The sequence below is a fragment of the Homalodisca vitripennis genome, chromosome X (genome assembly GCF_021130785.1).
Source record: "Homalodisca vitripennis isolate AUS2020 chromosome X, UT_GWSS_2.1, whole genome shotgun sequence".
NCBI classification, from domain to species: Eukaryota; Metazoa; Arthropoda; class Insecta; order Hemiptera; family Cicadellidae; genus Homalodisca; species Homalodisca vitripennis.
The window spans coordinates 156,922,822-156,944,703 of NC_060215.1; the positions used below are offsets into that span (position 1 = coordinate 156,922,822).

Sequence of the window (21,882 nt, forward strand, 5' to 3'; positions counted from 1 at the left end):
GTTTGTCCCTGCACGAGACTAGGGTGATGCACGCGGGTGTAATTTTTTATAATGTTCTCTCTCAAAATTTGAAAGATGTTTTTGAGGAGACAATTGTTAAAAAGACCCTGAGGACGTACTTAATAGCAAAGGAACGTTATAATGTAAATGAATTCCTCTCTGACAGTGTTGTTATTTTAATTCAAGAGGATATTGAAATTCCTTTATACTAGACGAGATAGTAATTATTGTGCACAGTGAATCGAGAAAAAGGGTTGATCACCACAGCAGTACTGTACAGCTAAAGTAGAGTGGAGTCGGAGTGTAGTGAGTGACCGAACGACAAGAAGCAGCAAGCAGACATAGTGTTGTGAATGTGACTGGCTTCTTTTGATGCTGTATAACTCTCAAGTATATTGCGAGTATGTATGCTCTTCAATAACAAAATAAACCTTTTCTGTGTTTGTTTAAGCTGACTACAATAACTGAGGTTCTAAGCTAAATTTCAAAACTAAACAACTCAAAGTCAAGTGGATGAGATGGTGTTACATCGGAAGTTCTTAAGAAATGTACAAATGTCATAGATTTTCCCTTGGCACACCTAATAAACCAATATTTTTTTAGAGTATTTTCCTAGAAAATGTAAAGTTATGTCGTATGCCCAATCCATAAAAAGGGCCAAAAATCTGAGATTTCCAACTACATACCAACTAGCCTGCTTTCTTCCTTTCCTAAAATGTTTGAAATGATCATTCTGGCAAGACTTCAATGATACTTCGACTCTAATACAATCAGTGTGGTTTCAGAAAGGGACAGTAAACTTCTAGTGATGTTAATAATGCCACAGAGGCCGTTTTGGGAGCTTTCGATGGGTCACAGTGAGTCAGTGCGATATAGTGTGATTTATCCAAGGCTTTCTGTTGTGTCAAACTGTTCTTTTGGGAAAACTGGAAAGATGGCTAGATATGGTTGAGGTTCTCTTACTTCTTTGCTCGTACCTCTCTGATAGGAAGCAGGCAGTTTCAATAACAAATAAAGGATTATTTCAAGCGGTTTGGAAGAGGGTCAGCTCAGGAGTACCTCATGGCTCCATACTTGACCCTTTCTTATTTCCTTTAAACATTAATGACCTTCCTTCTAATATGAATTCAAACATTGTTTGATATGCACAAGTACCCTGTCTTCTTGTCATGATATTCACAGCCTATAAGTTATCATAAATTACTCATAAGTTGGCATTAACAGATGGTAGATGGTCTTCATTCGAATGAAGAGAAACTAAGATAATGATTTTCTCATCACATTCATTGACTTAGCGAGTTTCAGCGTATATGGATTCAGACCATCAGGCTATACTCCTCTTCTTGATGTCATTTTAGATGATAAAGTCAAATGGTCTAAACATATTGATACTCTGTGCACAAAGCTGTCTTCAAATACTTTCGCTTTTTGAGTGTTAATGCTTGTAAGTTGGCAAAGAAACTATCCGTAAAATTTACTACGCTTATGTGTACAGTAAGTTAAAATATTACATTCTGGAGTGATGTTACTAGACGCAAGAGTAGACACGCAACACGGACACAACCGTGTAGCCAAGCGCTCCTGACTTTCTACACAAATTTCACAGGCAGCAGTGATGAAACGTACTTATTTGTACTATAGACGATCAACACTAGCGTACTTTCAAATCTTAGAAGTATATTGAGAGTATTCGGTTTCACTTACTATAAACCACCAGTGAAGATTTTAATTTTATACCTTATATCACAAAATCTGGAAAGTCACTATTTGAAAATCAATATATTTTACTATGGTACCTTTTTGTACAAAAGTCAGCAAATTGAAGAGTAAAACCACTAATCTTTATCTGCTTTGATGTACTGCACGATTAACATCACCACTTTATCCACTTGATATTGATTATATTGTAAGGAGCAGCATTTGAAATTAACCCTGATTATACACGACCCAACTTAAGGCCTAATGGTCTTAATACAGGCATTGTACCCTTTTTATTACCTTAAGTCTCTCAACCAAGTGTGAGTTTGAAGTATTTTGAAAATCAATTTTCAAGACATGTTGATGAATTTAACTTCCTCGTCAGCCAGACATTATTGGATATCAAAAGAAAATGGACATTACAATAATATTTCCATTTAAATAAAAAAAATAATCTTTATTCAAAATACATTGGACTCAACTATTTTTCTTGCTACTTAGAGTTCCATTACTATTTATTAGTCTTTTCATAGAAGAAAATATTTTTTTAATGAGAAAATAAAGAGATGTGATGAGAGCTGCAGTGGTCAGCAGCAACACTGATACAATGTCTAGTAAGTAGAGCTGGTACCATGGCATCGTTGCTGAAGCAGGCCTGAGGTGCCGAGCGCCTCCGTGCCTCAGCACGTACTCCACCCAGAACACGAGAGAGTCTTCTGCTGACACTGGCTGATCATTGTAGATGTGTTGCATCCTCTTCATGTTTTCTGTGTACCTGAATACAGTTTTAGAAATACTGTACATTATACTGAAAACACTTATAAGGTTAGAAAATATTCATTCTTGTTTTTTTCTAAGATTTTAGTATTTTGATTGGAACAAATCTTGAATCTCTAGAGATTGCATGTTAATGTTAAATTTGATATTTCATTTCACATTTTCAAAATAGTTCAATAAAAACGATACAATACATAAAAATAAGGAAATAGCCAATTTAAAAAATATTTTTCTAACAACGTGTAAAATTTCAGAACAATATTTACACAATGAAATTGTTCCATACAACAACTAAACTAATACACTTTACTGAAAATATCCTTATTCAGGAGAACTACTGCTGTTTGAGCAATTCCATGTTATTGTCGCAGCAGTTGTTTGGTATTGTTTGCTAGAACTAAGAAATGACTTCTATCGGTACCATTGTATAGCACATTACATGAAGTATAGATACAGCTACATCTGTATGTTTAATGCAATTCCATGTTATTGTCGCAGCAGTTGTTTGGTATTGTTTGCTACAACTAAGAAATGACTTCTATCGGCACCATTGTATAGCACATTACATGAAGTATAGATACAGCTACATCTGTATGTTTAATGCAATTCCATGTTATTGTCGCAGCAGTTGTTTGGTATTGTTTGCTAGAACTAAGAAATGACTTCTATCGGTACCATTGTATAGCACATTACATGAAGTATAGATACAGCTACATCTGTATGTTTAATGCAATTCCATGTTATTGTCGCAGCAGTTGTTTGGTATTGTTTGCTACAACTAAGAAATGACTTCTATCGGTACCATTGTATAGCACATTACATGAAGTATAGATACAGCTACATCTGTATGTTTAATGCAATTCCATGTTATTGTCGCAGCAGTTGTTTGGTATTGTTTGCTACAACTAAGAAATGACTTCTATCGGCACATTGTATAGCACATTACATGAAGTATAGATACAGCTACATCTGTATGTTTAATGCAATTCCATGTTATTGTCGCAGCAGTTGTTTGGTATTGTTTGCTACAACTAAGAAATGACTTCTATCGGTACAATTGTATAGCACATTACATGAAGTATAGATACAGCTACATCTGTATGTTTAATGCAATTCCATGTTATTGTCGCAGCAGTTGTTTGGTATTGTTTGCTAGAACTAAGAAATGACTTCTATCGGTACCATTGTATAGCACATTACATGAAGTATAGATACAGCTACATCTGTATGTTTAATGCAATTCCATGTTATTGTCGCAGCAGTTGTTTGGTATTGTTTGCTACAACTAAGAAATGACTTCTATCGGTACCATTGTATAGCACATTACATGAAGTATAGATACAGCTACATCTGTATGTTTAATGCAATTCCATGTTATTGTCGCAGCAGTTGTTTGGTATTGTTTGCTACAACTAAGAAATGACTTCTATCGGCACATTGTATAGCACATTACATGAAGTATAGATACAGCTACATCTGTATGTTTAATGCAATTCCATGTTATTGTCGCAGCAGTTGTTTGGTATTGTTTGCTACAACTAAGAAATGACTTCTATCGGCACCATTGTATAGCACATTACATGAAGTATAGATACAGCTACATCTGTATGTTTAATGCAATTCCATGTTATTGTCGCAGCAGTTGTTTGGTATTGTTTGCTACAACTAAGAAATGACTTCTATCGGTACAATTGTATAGCACATTACATGAAGTATAGATACAGCTACATCTGTATGTTTAATGCAATTCAAATTGTTGATTGATCCCATCGCCAGTAACACTTTTCATCGCCCCAATCGCTGCTGATACAACATCAATGAACCATTTGTACAAGGTTGATATCACACAGCGTGTTAAGACTGCTTGCCCAAACATACATTTCATCAGGGGCGTCACCACCATAGGGAACATGGGGGACGCATTCCCCCTACATTTTAAAAGCCAGTTTTGTCCCTTCTCCCTAAATTTTATAAGAAATTTGACAGAAATATTTTTTTGTGCATAAATAACACAGAAGGCCTGAATGCCCGCCCGCCGCCACGGTGCTCGCTTGGCTCGTCGCCACTCAGGGCTCTGCAGTCCGCCCGCACTGCGTATACCTCCTTTAGCAAAAGGCAATTTGGATTGTTATAATGTACTGTAAAGAGAAACGTCTATACTTTTAAAATTAATGTTTACGTTGTGATGTGATAGATCACATTTAATAACAGTAGTGTTTGTAAAATAAAGCATTTTAAACCTGATAAAAGTTTTTTTTATTTAACACCTATTTTCAATTGTATTTTTAGACATACTTTCAGACCAAAAAAAATTGTTTCAATGAAAAACGTGCTTTTAGAAATGTAAGATTTTTGGGCTTAAATTAGTGTTCAAATGTAATTTCAAGGTTACAGTTTTCAACAATTTCCCAAGAGATTACCCCCCACATATTCCGGGGGAGTGCCCCGGACCCCACATTCGTCCCCCCCAAAGTTTTGATGCTGACGACGCAGATGCATTGTATCAAGACGATAATTTATTTAAATACAGTTCCAGCATTATGAGACACAAGTACCAGTCATTTAACACAAGACACATCATGAGGATTAGTTCTGTGTTACACCTACAGTGCTGCTGGAGCTGTTATTTGTGACACAGAGAAATGTGCACAACGCTAACTGGTTACTGGCCAGTAGCAGCATGGGAAACCTATCATTGCACCAAGTCTTGTGAGGACCTCTACACAGGAGCGCAGGAAGTTCAGGATGGGCAAGGATAGGGTTGAGGCCACTTGCTGCTACACCCAGTTAGAGCGAACAGGATCGCCTTTACCCACTAAAGGCCCTAAAGCCTTTGACACAAGGACAGCCTACTCCCTCATCTGCGGTTAGTGACATTGGGTTGCCCAGATGATGGAGCTTAATTGTTGTAAACACAAGTTAAATAAGAACACAGGTTTCCTGCACTCGACACACGTGCATCTTTAAACTTACAACAAGTTTAACGTTATTGTTGAAACTATTGCACTGCTTTAAACTGATATGAAGATGAGGTCACTATAAACAACTACTTACTTTGGATCGTTCAAAACCATTTTTACAGCATGAAATATGCTTTCCTCTGAGAGATCACTGAACAGAATTTTGACTCCGATCCGGTGTTCCTCATAAAATCTTGCGTTCATGGGCTGGTCACCAAAGAATGGAATACAGACCACTGGCACGCCGGCACTGATGGCTTCGTGCTGGCTGAATAAACCTCCATGAGTCATGAACAACATGACATTTGGATGGGCTGCAATAGAAATTTAACGTTAGAACTAACGTAGAGTAATAATGGCATGATTGCCAAAACACGTGTTAGGAAATATACCTATAAAAGGGTACTATGTTGCTTATTTTCTTAATTTATTTGTTATAGTAGCCCTATACAGTGAATTTTAAAATGTTATATAAATGTCTAAAAAAAGTAATTCAAAAATTGAAATACCACACACTAAAAATGACAAAAGTAAGAGAAGACATTCAGTTCAACAAGAAATGCCTATATTTGATCATGAAATGATTGTCAAAAAACCATGTCAGGGAATAAAAAGTTATGAAATGGTACTATGTTACTTATTTTCTTTATAAAAATAAAATATATATATATATATATATATATATATATATATATTTATTTAGATGGTAGAATCTATTTGTATTCATACACTTTTGAGCAAAATCTAATACTTGTATTGTGAACTAATCTGTCTGCCCAGGTGAAGGTAAGGTGTAAAACTTACAGATTAAGTCCTTCTAATTCAATGTTTCCATATAACGATATTTTAGAAAGCTATTGCATGAAACAACTAATAGAATTGCTACTGCAATCATTTATGCTGTTTTAAGAGCAAATTCTTAGAGAGAAAATATACTATTGATAGGGATTCGGTTTAGGTGTTCATGACCAAATCTGTTTGTGAGCACGGTCAGTTACAACAGTTGTGTGTATAATGTGTATTGTGTATTGTGTGTATAATGATGCTCACCCAGAATGTCCTGCTGAGGCATCCACGTGCCGATCATTACGTTGTCCGGGAGGTGCTTGAGATCAGAGCCGGTTTTCCACAGCACTCTCTGAGGTAATCTACGAAATACATTGATGAAGTTGTCGAAGTATTCCTTCGGCAGGAAGTGGTCCGGGACGACAGACCCCATGCTGAAGTATATCACACCGTCCTTAGCTTCGTCTAGAAACTGTTTCATTTCCTAGCAAAGCAATACGTATTTTGTTACTCATTTTGGTTTGTGCCACTAGAAATGAATTGTATAACAAAAGTGTAGATTACCTCCATGCAGAATTAGAGGATAAAATGGATATAAGTACTTTAAACACTTACACATTATATAGATCAAACATATATATTTATAATATTTATGAAAAGAGTTGTCAAAGCAGATATATGTAACTTTCAAGAATGCTTGCACAATAAAGACTTCATTTTTTAATTAATACAAATCACCCATTTTACAAAGGTAATTTTAATAGTATGCAATTAGAGTCCTACCTTTACTTTTATTATAGTTTTTTCCTTACAAATCCAACAATATAAGTTTTAGAAAATTTCTTAAGACATAATTAGATTTTTTTAAACCATGTACTAAACAATATAAACTGTCATTATGTGACAGCACTGTTTGTGAGACACAACAATCAGCTGTTATAAATTTAGCTGTTCTAATCAGCTGATTGTAACATTACTTTGTTGAACTGTGGTCGTAATATCCTTACCTATTGCAGGATATAGGTTTGTGTTGCAGAGACATCAAAGACACAAAACTAAAGTTGTTCCTCTCCAGATTCCTATACCATATTTTAAACTCTTTGAAACAAAACATAATACACTGTTATCAATACTTCTAAACTAAGAACATTTGATCATATTTTTAACAAAAAACAAATTGAATTAAGCTTTTTGAAATTTGTTCAACGTGGCATGACAAGTTCAAACTAGTAATGCAATACGATAGTTATATTTCTGTCTCATTTGCTGATTTGTTAATCAAATATGCATGTTTCATGTTGACACAAGTCTCTAATTCTTTATCCGATGAATACACACAGCCTTTTGATAGAAAATAGCTGAAGCTTTCAGTGCAGTTCTGTCAAGAAGATATAAATCCCTTTTTGTTTTGAATACAAGTAACAAACAATTCTGTGAGTTTTGTTGGTAAACATCACACGTAAAACACTTTAACTGTAATGAACTGGGAACTCACTTTAGGCAGAGGTGTTCGTTGTTGTGACAGATGGATTCCTCCCACCGGGAGAAGGTTAGGTGTGTAGGGCTGAGCGTAGTGCACCGTGCGGTGTGCATTGCTCACAACCAGAGACGTGTTCCTCAACATGTCGACAACAGCTGGAATTGTAGGGTCCAGGAACATCTGCCTCGTGTACGTGTCCAACGACGGCAAGTACTCGTAGTGGTACAGATACAAGGTCTTCAGTATGGAGTACGAGTTGATGGCTCTTTCATAGAACGTCATGCGATTCGAGTGAGCTAGACTGAAGTCCGGAACATACGCGAGACAAAGAGGGTTGCCGATGATAGTGTTGATGAGGCTGAACGAACCGAAAGGGTGCAGTGTGATGACCGGAGCCTTGAATTTGTGCCCAAAAGCGAGTAAAGGCTCCTGAGCAAACGAGGTTTCCAGGAAGATCAGATCAAAGTGTTCTTTTGATTTTATGAGTTCTTGAATTTTATTATTTTCAAATGTCTTCTCTATAATTCTTCTGCCTTCCTTGAATAACATTGTAGAAAATGCTATGGGCGACAGATTTGAAACTGCCTTGAACTGGTCGGCTGATACTAGAAAATGACATTTATTACATTTTGTTATGTTCCACATTCTGTAAACTATCATGTCATTGCATGTAAATAACTATAATAGCTAGTGTCTCAACGACATTTATAATTTATTGTTATTGAGTGTGAGAAAACTATTACTGTAGTAGAGGCTGAAATTCAGATAATTTTTTAAACACTTGAGATTACTGAGTGCAAAACTGTCCATTTCAACAGTAAACACTATCAAATCTGTCTTTATTCCATATACATGCATTTATGTGCAATAGAAGACAAATAATATCATTAAAAACATAAAACAGATCATAATTTTATAGTCTAACACCTTATCTACTTATCTCTCACTAAAAAATTCGTCCAAAGAAAAAATGAAGATTTCAAAAAATATTCTTTAAGTAAAATTAAAAATGTTGCAGAATTTTTTTCTAATTTAAGTTAAAACGGTTCAGGCAAACAGTAAAAAAATGTCACCGTTGAAAGTAGTTTTTTTTCTTAAAGAGCTCTATTCTGTGATAGTCAATAATTGTATGAGCTCTTGTGTTGTATTGGTGTCTTCTGCCATCCAAAATTGTTTTATTATTTCCTTACACAACTAAATAGTTTCATAGATATATGAACTATAAACCTTTAAAATTTCAGATTCTCCTCTATTTAAATTAAAAATTATTCTTAATGCCCTTTTTTGCTGAAGCCATATCCTATCTAAATTTTTCATGTACGTTATTCCATAAACAGTTACACTTTAGGAAATGTGGGATTGAATTCAAGCATAACCAATGGTTTTCAGTGTGTCAGTATTACATTGTTTGAATATTATACAAACAATATACCAATAAAATCAGTTCATATTACAAACCTTCAGTTTCTTTTTTCATACTTGACTCTATAAACTTTTAACACAACAGTTAACTATTGTGGATGACTTTTGCAATAAAATTATGAATATATAAAGCTTGCTAGATAAGGGATGATACAAACTAAAGATAGTAAAAGGTGTTTCTTATTAATTCACATAATATTATTTATTATAAATAATGTACATTTTGAAGAGGATACAGTCAAATTTCTTCCCAGTCCAGTTTTATAATAAGTTGTAACATGCTCTGGTAATAATAAACTAAATTTATATGTATGAGGATTAGAATCTGTTCAAAAAAATACTATTGATGAAGATGTCTCTACACCCAGACCAATGTTAGCTTGAGGACTTACTGGATTTGTCAGTAGACTCGATGTTATCGAGAAGTATTTCTGTGTAGTTAGCCAAGGGCTTGGCCAGTGGAATGGTGGTATAACTTGTCACATGATGGCCTTTACTAGCCAGAGACTTGAGCACTGAGTGGAACAGAATGTGGTGGCTCTTGGCTATCATGGGGAGTATGGCAAGGATACGGGCAGTGTGTGCACTGCAGACCACCATCAGCAGCAGACACAAAACCCACAATCTCATCCTGCTATCTAGACAACACAGCTTCACCTGGCAGAAACAAGCATTAATACTTCAACAGACAAGAGCTGAGACTGAGCACTTAGTGGAACAGGATGTGGTGGCTCTTGGCTATCATGGGGAGTATGGCAAGGATACGGGCAGTGTGTGCACTGCAGACCACCATCAGCAGCAGACACAAAACCCACAATCTCATCCTGCTATCTAGAGAACACAGCTTCACCTGGCAGAAACAAGCATTAATACTGCAACAGACAAGAGCTGAGACTGAGCACTTAGTGGAACAGGATGTGGTGGCTCTTGGCTATCATGGGGAGTATGGCAAGGATACGGGCAGTGTGTGCACTGCAGACCACCATCAGCAGCAGACACAAAACCCACAATCTCATCCTGCTATCTAGACAACACAGCTTCACCTGGCAGAAACAAGCATTAATACTGCAACAGACAAGAGCTGAGACTGAGCACTTAGTGGAACAGGATGTGGTGGCTCTTGGCTATCATGGGGAGTATGGCAAGGATACGGGCAGTGTGTGCACTGCAGACCACCATCAGCAGCAGACACAAAACCCACAATCTCATCCTGCTATCTAGAGAACACAGCTTCACCTGGCAGAAACAAGCATTAATACTGCAACAGACAAGAGCTGAGACTGAGCACTTAGTGGAATAGGATGTGGTGGCTCTTGGCTACCAATTAATCAAACAATCTTTATTCTAAAGATTTACTTGTATAGCAAACATCAATATTAACAGTTCAGAGCTAAAATTTTGCACATTCTCCCCACATCAAGATCACATTCGAATATAGAATTCAACAACATTCATGCATCATAGCCGGGCCCCCCTACATGTAAGCGTACCATAAAAGTAAGTCGCTTCTAAAATTTTAGTCAACTTTTATTTGCTTAGTTTTGCAGATTTTATGCATACTACATTAGAGCATAAAGGGGCAATAGGTTTAATCGTATTCAAACAACAAATTCTATACAAAGAATTACAATTTATTATTTATTTATTACATTTACCTACCTTTTTGATCAACCCTCGAAGTCTAGTATACTTTCCTTACATAGCCCGAGCTCCATCTGTGCAAATTCCTATAAATTGTATCCAAGATAATCCTGCAAAAATGTATCAATTATTCGGAAAATGGTTTCACCAGTCTCATAAAAAACAACTCTTCCCACATCACATCACTATCAACGAATCTTACATAACATATTAAATATGCAACTCTATGAAGATCGGTAGCTTCATCAACTTATATGGCAAAAAGAGAATTTTTCACCTTTTCCATCAATTTTGCGTGAAGATCTTCCAAAATCCCATACGTCTATATGTCTTGATACTGTATCATTTGACATTGGTATGGCCTGTTGACCCATGGATTCTCCAAACATAATTGAAACCATATCAATTGCTGCTGGTAATACCAGGTCTTCTCTAATAGTGTGCGGTTTTTTCTTCTGAGCGATTCTGTGATAAATCTGATGTCAGCAAAGCCTATGAAGGTACACTTGAGATTTTGTAACAATCATTTTTGCATATTTAACACTGTTAAGTTTTCGTTCAAAAAACTCTCTGGGTTTGTTTGCGATATTTACATGTTCATTGTCAAGATGTCTTTTTAGTTTGATAGGTTTTATGCTGTCAGAAGCCAGAGCGGCTAGACAGATTACACACTGGGGCCGTTGTTGGCCATTTATGATTGTTTTTGTAAAACTTAGTGATAAATAACTGTCGTCATCCTTGCGCACTTTGCCTACTCTTGGTCCACTTGGACTTGGAGAACGAGTGGTTACACTTTCCGTGTCCTCATTTTGACCTTGACTGTCACTGTCACTACTAATCGTACCTGCCTTCTCTGATGCAACTCCACTTCCACCACTTGTTACAGTTACAAGAAATCTTTTCATTTTGATGTAAAAATATACACTTATACTCAAAAAGCTTACACAAAACCAAAGTATCTATGAAAATAACCACGAAATATGGATATGTGCTATGTTTAAAACATGGAACTGCACTAGACGTGGCACATTGTCGGTAGGGGTAGGAGTGGTGGAGGTTTCGGGAAAGTTCGGGGCCGATCGTTCATGGTGGACTTCACGAGTCATTGGGAAACCACAACGACCAGGCGCTACCATCAGTCATCTCCCACGCTGTACTGAAAACATGTTGGTGTACACTCACAGTATTTTACTGCAGATAAACTAAAAAAGCAAATATATTACAACAATGGCTAAAAATTATATTTACACTTGTTGTAATTTTTAAAATAAAAAGTTTGCTTAATTATTTTGTAACTAAATTAAATTAATTTTTAAAGCAAGCATTGGCCCCCCTTGAATCTTCATTGCGCCCCCCTTGGGGGTCGCGCCCCACACTTTGAGAACCTCTGAGTTAATCAGTAACGCACCAGGAAATCGATTATCCAAAGTGTAGTTATCCAAAGTTCTTGGTTATACAAAGAACACTTTCGGTATACATCCACTTTAAAACAGAAATTACTAAGCTAAAACTTTGTTTTAATTGTTCTACACATTACTATAGTATGAGAATCACTCTGTCTGACAACACAATGTCATTCAAGGGTGTTACAGCAGGGAATGACTCGCAAGAGACTGATGGAGAATTCAGACTGAGTCAGTTGTGGAGGTAATTTTTCACATGATGAAATATTATTATGATATACGATATAAATGTGTTAGTTTTTTTACTTTCTTACATACAATAGTTAGACTAAATAGTCTATTAGTTATATATATACTGATATGTTATTACCTTGCCTTATGTAAGGAATTCATTACTTTCTAAAAATATAAATAACGAACGTTGACACTTGCTGTAGGCTTGTATGTGTGTGGGTTAGATGCAGCTGCTCAGTTTTAGATATCAATACCACCAGAGTGCTAGTTTAAACGGCTGTCTGCCCCATCCACTACCTCAGTCATCCAAATTAAGCTTGGTCCCATCAACTTCGGATAGTTGCATCCCTAAAGTACTCTAGCTTTACCCATAGTAAACACATTGTTTTGGTCTATCAATTTTAGGCCAATTTAATTTAGGTTTTGAACAAATTTAATATTGGAGCAATTTTAAAAGCTTAAGCATACTGACTGTGTTCATAAATAACTTGGGTTTTAATCCTCCAACTACCCATATAGTAACGTCTATTCTGTCAAGACCATTTCAGCTGATTTACTAGAGTTTTCTAAACCACTATGTGTGTACAGGCATTATACAAAGGTAAACTTATTATATATATATATATATATATATATATATATATATATATATATATATATACTCATTTTTGCCAAAGTATTTAGAATTTGACTATTGAACCGGAAAAAATAATAGCACTCAGACAAAAAGATTATTTGCATAAACTAGTAATTGTTGAACCATTTTAGCACAAAACTGCAAATTCCATGAGCATGTACCAAAAATGTAATGTGAAAAACTAAAGTAGCCGAAATATTTATCATCTAATAACAAAATATGAAACATCATGCAAACATACATAATACGTACGTGTTATACTAACACATTCAAAAAAGTAGCAAATTACCAAAAATACAATGGTTTTTTTATAGGTCTATAAAAAATATTGCTTTACATACAACCACAATAAATATCATATCATAGTAATCCAAAATTTATGTTTTATTAGGTAAATGCAAATTTATAAGTCATAGCAAAAAAAAAGGAAATATAAAAAAATTTGAACTTTTAAAATATAAAAAGTTTTGTTAGGTTCAAATTTGTATTACTTTGTAAAATCTTTTAATGAATTCAATAATTTGTTTCAAATAGTGTAGATTATAAGACTTTTATTTATGTATAGTTTAAAATGGAAATTTTCTTTTGTACGATCCTTGGAAATATAGGTTCTTTTTATACCCTTTACGAAACTTTATGGTTGGCATTTACTATGCAACTTCACAAGTTGATAAAGTCAAATGATAAAGTTTCAATGCCTATTTTAGATACTGTAGTCCATTAAGAACACCTCAATATCAAATTTGTATTTTTTAAAGGCTCATCATATAAGCAGAGATGACACAAGATCTAAAAATGTTTCACTGGCCAGTAGTATTGTTAAATAATACAAAGTAAACTTTGATCACAGTAAGCAAACATACAATAACCCTCATCACTCACCAAACATGAAATGTTTGAAAACTGAAATGCTAACTAAATTTCTTTGGAGGTAAGAATTTATCTTATTCGAATACTGAAGTTAATGGAATTTGTACGTTATTGTATATAGTGTATAATAGTGTATATGTTATTAATGGTGGCAGAAGTACTCTGTTGTAACATTTTATTTACTTTTGGCTTTATTCACTAAAACATTTAATTCTGGAGAAGAGCAATTGAATCATTATAAAGTTGTTTTAGTTAGGTAAGAATCTTACATAGATAGCTCTTAAGATTAAGAAAGAGATAAATTAACTAAGACTTATATTTACTTTAAATAAGTAAAGAAAGAAATTAAAAGAATAATTCATTAACAAGATTAATTCATGAGATCGAAACAGATACCTTAATCAACACTGTTTTATTTCTCAATTTATAGCAATTTTATTAATTGCAGTACAGCTATTTCTGTTGTATACTTAAGTTACAAAACGTGTTGTAAGTATACATGTATAGGTTATACTTGTATACATTTTATAACTTTACCTACAAAAAAATACACAAACTTATTAAAATTTAAACAAATCATAATCAAGAACAAAATTTTTTAGATTAAATTATATAATTTCTATAACAGATTGCCAACTCAAATAAAAATAGAATGTAACAAAAAACAGTTTACTTTAACAAAGTGTAAATTGATTTGTTATTTCAGCTTATTATTTTCATGTTTATAAAACATAATATTTCATAAAAACGTCTTAAACACTTTTAATTGTTACTGGTAATATACTGTACAGTATATGTTAAACAATATAAAATCTAATTATATAAAAATGGAATAAAACATTAACTACAATAACAGCAAAAACTATATAATATATATATATAATGTAAAATGGATATTGTTTAGAACTTACATAATAAAACAATGTAAAATTCCAAATTTAAACTATCCTACTGTGATTGAATAATAGATATAAATCAACAAAAGTGCTCTTTGCACTATAATTATAACACACATTACACTCACTGTAATGAAGTTACCTACTACAAATATTAAAATCTTCATAAATAATATTTTAAGTTACATGCATACTCTCTAATCCTAACATAGAGTCTATATTTTTACCTTAAGAGAGCTAGAGATGAGACCTGGCTAGAGTCAGATTGTATTTTGAAGATACTACCAACAAACAAGTGATACGAATGAAGAACATTAGGATAGGAGTGTACAAGTCATCTTTGGCCCTAAACCGGTTAGCTCAATCTGCCAGTCACTTATCTTACTGATAGGCCTTCTTACAGAACTTTGCTCTACTAATATGACAGTCACCTGAAGTACAATACTTGTTATCATCATAATAATTGTCACTTTAAGAATTCTTATCAAGTTTCTACTATCTGTACAGCTATATCTGATGTTTTCTCATGTTTATTGATTCTGTGAAAATCGATTACTGTATTTTTAAACCTTCTGCATAGTAAAATTCTATTTCCGAACAAACTATGTACAGTGTCATATAAAGTTTTGTTGATGAAACTCCTCCTACCCAGAAATACTTAAAAACAACCAAAGTTTAGTTTAAAATCTTGCTTCTGTAATGATTTAGTGGTTCCAATCAAATTAAAAACTTTATAATATCTTATTTTATAAAAATTGAATTATTATGAATGTGCCATTGTGTAATGCTCATAGACATTAAATTGGTACATTTGCACTTTTTGTATTTTTTTCTACCACAGATTTGTAGTGCTGGAGTAGTTGTAGCTGTACGAGTATACACCCTTTTGGATATTTGTCATTGATTGTTATATGTCAAAAATATATATTTTCTAACATATAACGGTGCCAAATGTAAAACATCCTACTATCCTTTCAATTCATCCATCATCAACAACAAACTTTAAATAAAGAATTCTATAGACCAGCTTACATTCACCATCTTTTTGCAATGACATTGTGTTTGTATATGGTTTAGATATATTTGAAAACATTTTTATATGGGAAACCATACTTTGATTTCTATTTGTAACTTCAAATATTTAAAAAATGTCCAAAACACCAAGCAAAGCTGGATGAACATTTTTAACTTTAAAACATTTTCAACACTGGAATTTAATATATTATTTAAGAATAAAAGATTTTCACTAATAAATATACTTCAAGAAATAAATAAAAACAAAGAAACGTGAATGTACAGCTAGCTAATTTTGTCCGGTCTACATCCAAATCGTGGGTATGCCGGGTACTTGTACAGAAAACATGAGTGACATATTCAGTGACGAAACATTAAAGATTTAATTGTTTTATTCAATTATTTGTTCTGTTTGATTCATTAGATTTCCTTTTTATTTGGTTTTTTATATATTGTGCCCAAAGCGACCTAATTTCAACTGCTGAGTAGTTGATCCACTAATTCAATGTATGAGCACTCGATTCATTTCATTTTGTAACTGTAAACACATTTTTTTTTATTCTGTGTATCATATTGTATACGGTAGTGTTACTGATTTTTGTGTATGACCAAACAATGTCAAATGTTTGAACGAATCCTTACTTAAACCCGTTGACAATTGTAGGGAAGTGATCCCAGAACAGTTTGGATGTGCCGGCACACCTCTACTTGCCGGGGAACAGACATCATTGTAAGTTGTCTCGGGTCTTGGCTCACTCTATCTGTAAAAGCTGCAAGTACTCTTCGTCTGTGAACGGTGCTGCTTTCTAGCGACATTTCAATGGACTGTATGAAATCTTATTTTTACACCTTTTTCCCATATTATCCATAACCTCTCAATGCATAATGGACAGTATGCTCTCTGTAATATCCGTCTAGTTTCAGTCAATTATCTATTGTGTGATCTTATTTCACACGTTTATGTACACATAACGTAGCTACAGTAGGAAGGGCTGATTCAATGTGAATTTTGAGTAAAGCTCCAGTTCACATTCCTGTTATTGCGGTGTCTGGAATCTGACACTACACTAAGAGAAAGAACTGAAGCTAAACTCAACATTGACACAACTACCATGTACTGTATTTCAATATTGTCATTCCAATTTTACTTTTTTGTTTTTATTTTACTGTTCATGAAAAGTGTAATTTCTAACATATAAATAAAGAGACTGACTAATTAGATTTTTTGAATTTTTTCATATTATAAACATGTTGGTACGTATACATTTAGCATAATTAAAGACATAATGAATATTTATACAACGGTCGATCAGCACGCAATACTGGACCGGCTCACCCACAATACAACAAAGTTAGATATTCTATAGAAATTCATTTATAAGAATTAGCCTAATTCGCAAATTCATTGTTGGGTTCTATTTTTCTTCAGCTTACACTACGGGAATTTAGTTGGAATATTCAAACCATGGGCTTGGGTAATAATAAACATCTCGCCAGATCTCAATAATACTTTAGTGCATTTAATGTGAAAACTGTTTAAAATATACAAAATTGTTGTTATTATGAGTGGCGAGAAACCAGTACACTTCCTGTCAAGACTGAACTGTTACAAGTGTTACACTTATGTAGATGTGAATGTGTTCTGCGCAGTTCTGCACATTTGAGGCCTCATCACCTGAAAACAGGAAAAGTGTTTTTCAGAATAACAAAATGGGTTTAATGTAATGTTTCTTGTTATAAACAGAATATATAAATAATATTCATACTCAAAATGTATGTGTATAATATATTAAGCTGGTTATGATGTAACAGTAAAATTTAAAAAAATAATTTCTCATTTGAACAAATTAGTTAATAAAATCTTTCATTGACCTGTTTGAATTTTGAAATAGCTTTCTTTTCCAATCATGTGAGGTTTGGCTAAAATGGAACCGTACTAGTATTGTTGTAGCCACAGGACAAATACAATAAGGCTGCATACATAAGTGACTACAATTATAAACAATTAATGTTTTGTCTCTGTGTCGGAAAGATGTGTCCAGAAAGAACAGCAAGTGAACATCAAATTTCTTTTCAAACTTGGAAAGTCTGCAAGTGAAACATTTTAAATGTTACAAGGAGTTTACAGTGATGATTGTTTATTACAAACAAATGTTTAAGTGGATTTAAAGATGGCTGAAGACACGAGCTGACACACGCACTGGCAGACTATCATCAGCAAAAGGTGATAGTAACATTGAACAAATCAGTAACCTTGTTCGACAAGATCACCATTTAACTATCAGAGTAACGTCTGAGTTAACAGGAATTGACAAGTGTTAGGCAGGTCTCAACATTCACATGAACAGAGTATGTTCAAAAATGGTTTAAAAGTGTCTCACAGCGGAATAAAACAAATGTCAAAGAAAGATTTTTTCTGACATCCTAGAAACTTAGAAAATGTTATTACTTGCTAGGAATTGTGATTTGTTACTTATTAACACAAAACAAATATCAATTAGTGTGTTGAAAATCCCCTGATTTTCTATGGCAAAAAAAGCATGAATGTCAAAAATCAAAATTTAAGGCCATGATGATTGTATCACAGGGATCTTGCACATTGATTGGATACCAGAGGGGCAGACAGTGAATCAGCATTACTAAATTAGTGTCCTGACTACCCTAGGTGAGTGTGTATGGAGAAAACTGAATGATTTGTAATAAAACAAGTCATGGATCCTCTACCAGACATTGCTCTAGATCTCAAAGCTTTGTCGGTCGTGACGTTTTAGACAAACACAACATTCCCGTCTCACAGCATCCACCCAACTCCCTGACTTGGCTACCTGTGATTTGTTTATTCCCTAAAGTCAAGTCAGTTTTGAAAGTAGCAAGATTTGAGACTGTCCAAGCAGAAAAAGAAAAAGTGACAGAAGTAATAAACAATATTACTGAAAATTATCTGCAGAATTGCTAAGCACAGTGCAAAAATTCACATGAAGTGGTGTAGAGATCGAGGAGGGAAGTACATTGATGGGGATTACATCAAATTGTAAATAACTGAAAGTTCAATTTTTTCAGCCTCAGTTTGGTTTTCTAGCAACACCTCACAAAGGACCAGACACTTGATTCATTAATATTTAATCTGAAATTGATTATAATTTTTTGTACTCTACCAATGAACACTCATTTATACAAAAACTGCTGTTATGTAAGTTTTTAAATTACTTTTGTATAGAATTTGATTGTTACTATTTTATCTGCAACATGCATATAAAATACATGTGTATATTTGCATTGGATCTGTTGCCTAGATTCATTTTTTGCACTGGAAATTGATTGATGGTAGTTCTAAATCAAAATCACAAAAAATCTCATAATTTTTACAGGTTACACTTTTAGCTAAAATCATGAATGATTTGGTTCCTCGATTAAGTATATTTCAAAAACATTTTACACATTTCCTTTTGTAGTATTTACAATCTGATCTAGCTACTGAGTTTATGTTTGTCTGATAAATAATGAATGAACTTTTATGAGTTTTCAATGCAGTCAGCACACAACAACCTTCTAGCAATATTTGTAATTTTTCAGCTACCAATACAATTTATGGTTTGTAAATAGTTAAACATCAAAACAGATAATAGTTTCAAGCTGAACAGGAATGGAAAAGAGGATGATAAGGGTATAGAGAGCTCCCTAGAACACTAAGTGCTGCCGACCTCATAGGCCAGATGAATGATTGGTTCTAGAATAAGTTATGTAAGTCTGGATAACTATAAACTATTATTTTCTAAAGTCCAAACAAGCAAACATTAAGCCCTGTAATAATAAATTATTATATTGTTATATACAGTGGTTATGTATTGTTATATAGAATAAGTTATGTAAGTCTGGATAACTATAAACTATTATTTTCTAAAGTCCAAACAAGCAAACATTAGCCCTGTAATAATAAATTATTATATTGTTATATACAGTGGTTATGTATTGTTATATAGAATAAGTTATGTAAGTCTGGATAACTATAAACTATTATTTTCTAAAGTCCAAACAAGCAAACATTAACCCTGTAATAATAAATTATTATATTGTTATATACAGTGGTTATGTATTGTTATATAGAATAAGTTATGTAAGTCTGGATAACTATAAACTATTATTTTCTAAAGTCCAAACAAGCAAACATTAACCCTGTAATAATAAATTATTATATTGTTATATACAGTGGTTATGTATTGTTATATAGAATAAGTTATGTAAGTCTGGATAACTATAAACTATTATTTTCTAAAGTCCAAACAAGCAAACATTAACCCTGTAATAATAAATTATTATATTGTTATATACAGTGGTTATGTATTGTTATATAGAATAAGTTATGTAAGTCTGGATAACTATAAACTATTATTTTCTAAAGTCCAAACAAGCAAACATTAACCCTGTAATAATAAATTATTATATTGTTATATACAGTGGTTATGTATTGTTATATAGAATAAGTTATGTAAGTCTGGATAACTATAAACTATTATTTTCTAAAGTCCAAACAAGCAAACATTAACCCTGTAATAATAAATTATTATATTGTTATATACAGTGGGTGAGTAAATTCCCAACCTGCGCCTGTACTACCAAAATTTAAGAATTGCATTTAAGACACCATAATGTAATTGTAAATGTAAATGTATATGAACAATCATCAAAATGAACACTGTACCGTTTGTCTTTCTTTTCCGAAGTTTCTTCTAGCCCCATCCGAGTCATAAATTCCAGAATCCAGCTCTTCACCTGCATACAAGAATCTGTAAGGGTTTAAATAATACAATTCCTGGGTATACCAATAATCAACTATATTTTTTATATATTTATCATATTATTAATCCAAAAAAGTCACTCTTTTAAAATACAAGCAGTTTAGAAACCGATATTTTTATCCAATGAACATTCACACAAATGCCCTATCTTCCATTCTAGATCACCTTGAGATGTCCACACACACACACACACACACACGCGCGCGCGCGCGCGCACGCAGATGTAAATAGTGCTTTGTATGAATTTTATAAAACCTACAATATATGTTATGAATCATCTTGTACATTGAAAAAAAATAAATAGTAGGAACAAAAAGCGTAAGGAATGGATATCTAATAACTTAATAAATCTTATAAACTGGAAAAACATCTTATGTAAAAATTATTGTAAAAATAAACTTAATGTGAAACTAAAGGAGGAGTACAGTAATTTGGCTAGATTTGTAAATAGATGTATAAAGCACGAAAAGTTAAATTATTATTCTAAGTTAATAAATAATTGTAATGGTGATAGTAGGAAGTACTGGGGTATAGTTAGGGGAATATTGAATAGAAAAAATAAAGGTATAAGCAGCATAAAAGTAAACGACTGCCCAGTTAAAGTAATGGGAAATGAGTCTCTCATTGCTAATTTATTCAACAAGTATTATGTTAGTGCTGTACCGAACCTTATAATGAATACATTCGGGTGTGACATGTTTCTACAGGAACAACAACCTGTAACTGATGTCTTGTTGAATAGGTTTGATATGGAAGTAATGGATATATATAAAGTAGTACGTGGAATGAAAAATAAGAGTAGTTCTGGGATAGATGGCATTAGCAGCATAGTTGTTAAAAATAATAGAGATATATTTGTACCATTGTTGTACAGCATTTATGAAAAGTCTCTTGCACAGGGCGTAGTTCCGGACGATTTTAAGGTGGCTGTAGTGGTACCTGTATACAAGTCAGGTGATGACCAGGAGGTGTCATCATATCGTCCAATATCTCTCATAAACACCCCGGCTAAGATATTTGAGACACTAATTAAAGAAAGATTATTAAAGTACTTTCAAGAATTTAATATATTTTCCACCAATCAATATGGATTTTTACCTGGTAGGGGAACCGACTTGTCTTTGGGAAAGCATATAAGTCATATAACAAATTCAATTAACGCTCATAAATTTACATTGGCTATTTATTTGGATCTCAGGAAAGCATTTGAGGTTTTAGATATAGATATATTGATACAAAAATTTAGAAAATATGGTATTGGGGGCATG

The 21,882-nt window shown here is 33.4% G+C and overlaps 2 protein-coding genes across 2 annotated transcripts in view; both read right to left on the bottom strand.

Moving 5' to 3' along the window:
* Window positions 1–2,134: 2,134 nt before the first annotated feature.
* On the bottom strand, window positions 2,135–9,976 carry LOC124370052 (UDP-glycosyltransferase UGT5-like). The gene is made up of 6 exons (XM_046828372.1): window positions 9,848–9,976; window positions 9,516–9,654; window positions 7,717–8,306; window positions 6,486–6,705; window positions 5,530–5,749; window positions 2,135–2,473 (listed from the first exon to the last, which is right to left on the bottom strand). Exons 1-6 carry the CDS (start codon window positions 9,944–9,946, stop codon window positions 2,176–2,178), a joined length of 1,566 nt encoding a protein of 521 aa, XP_046684328.1. The 5' UTR covers window positions 9,947–9,976; the 3' UTR covers window positions 2,135–2,175.
* A 7,346-nt stretch (window positions 9,977–17,322) lies between these two features.
* Window positions 17,323–21,882, bottom strand: part of LOC124370053 — a 59,657-nt gene continuing 55,097 nt past the window's right edge. The window contains exons 28-29 of the mRNA XM_046828373.1: window positions 20,518–20,588; window positions 17,323–17,493 (exon numbers count right to left, since the gene is read on the bottom strand). Of these exons, the coding sequence (XP_046684329.1) occupies window positions 17,440–17,493; window positions 20,518–20,588 (125 nt within the window). The 3' untranslated portion in view covers window positions 17,323–17,439. The remainder of the gene's footprint in view (window positions 17,494–20,517; window positions 20,589–21,882) is intronic.

What these genes read in the sequence shown, in the direction of transcription:
- LOC124370052 (XM_046828372.1), bottom strand. Translation starts at nt 9,946, where the DNA reads ATGAGATTGTGGGTTTTGTGTCTGCTGCTGATGGTGGTCTGCAGTGCA. An exon ending in AACGAACACCTCTGCCTAAA is followed by an intron (nt 6,706 to 7,716) that starts GTGAGTTCCCAG and finishes TTGCTTTGCTAG; the next exon opens with GAAATGAAACAGTTTCTAGA. An exon ending in GCCTCAGCAGGACATTCTGG is followed by an intron (nt 5,750 to 6,485) that starts GTGAGCATCATT and finishes TTTCTATTGCAG; the next exon opens with CCCATCCAAATGTCATGTTG.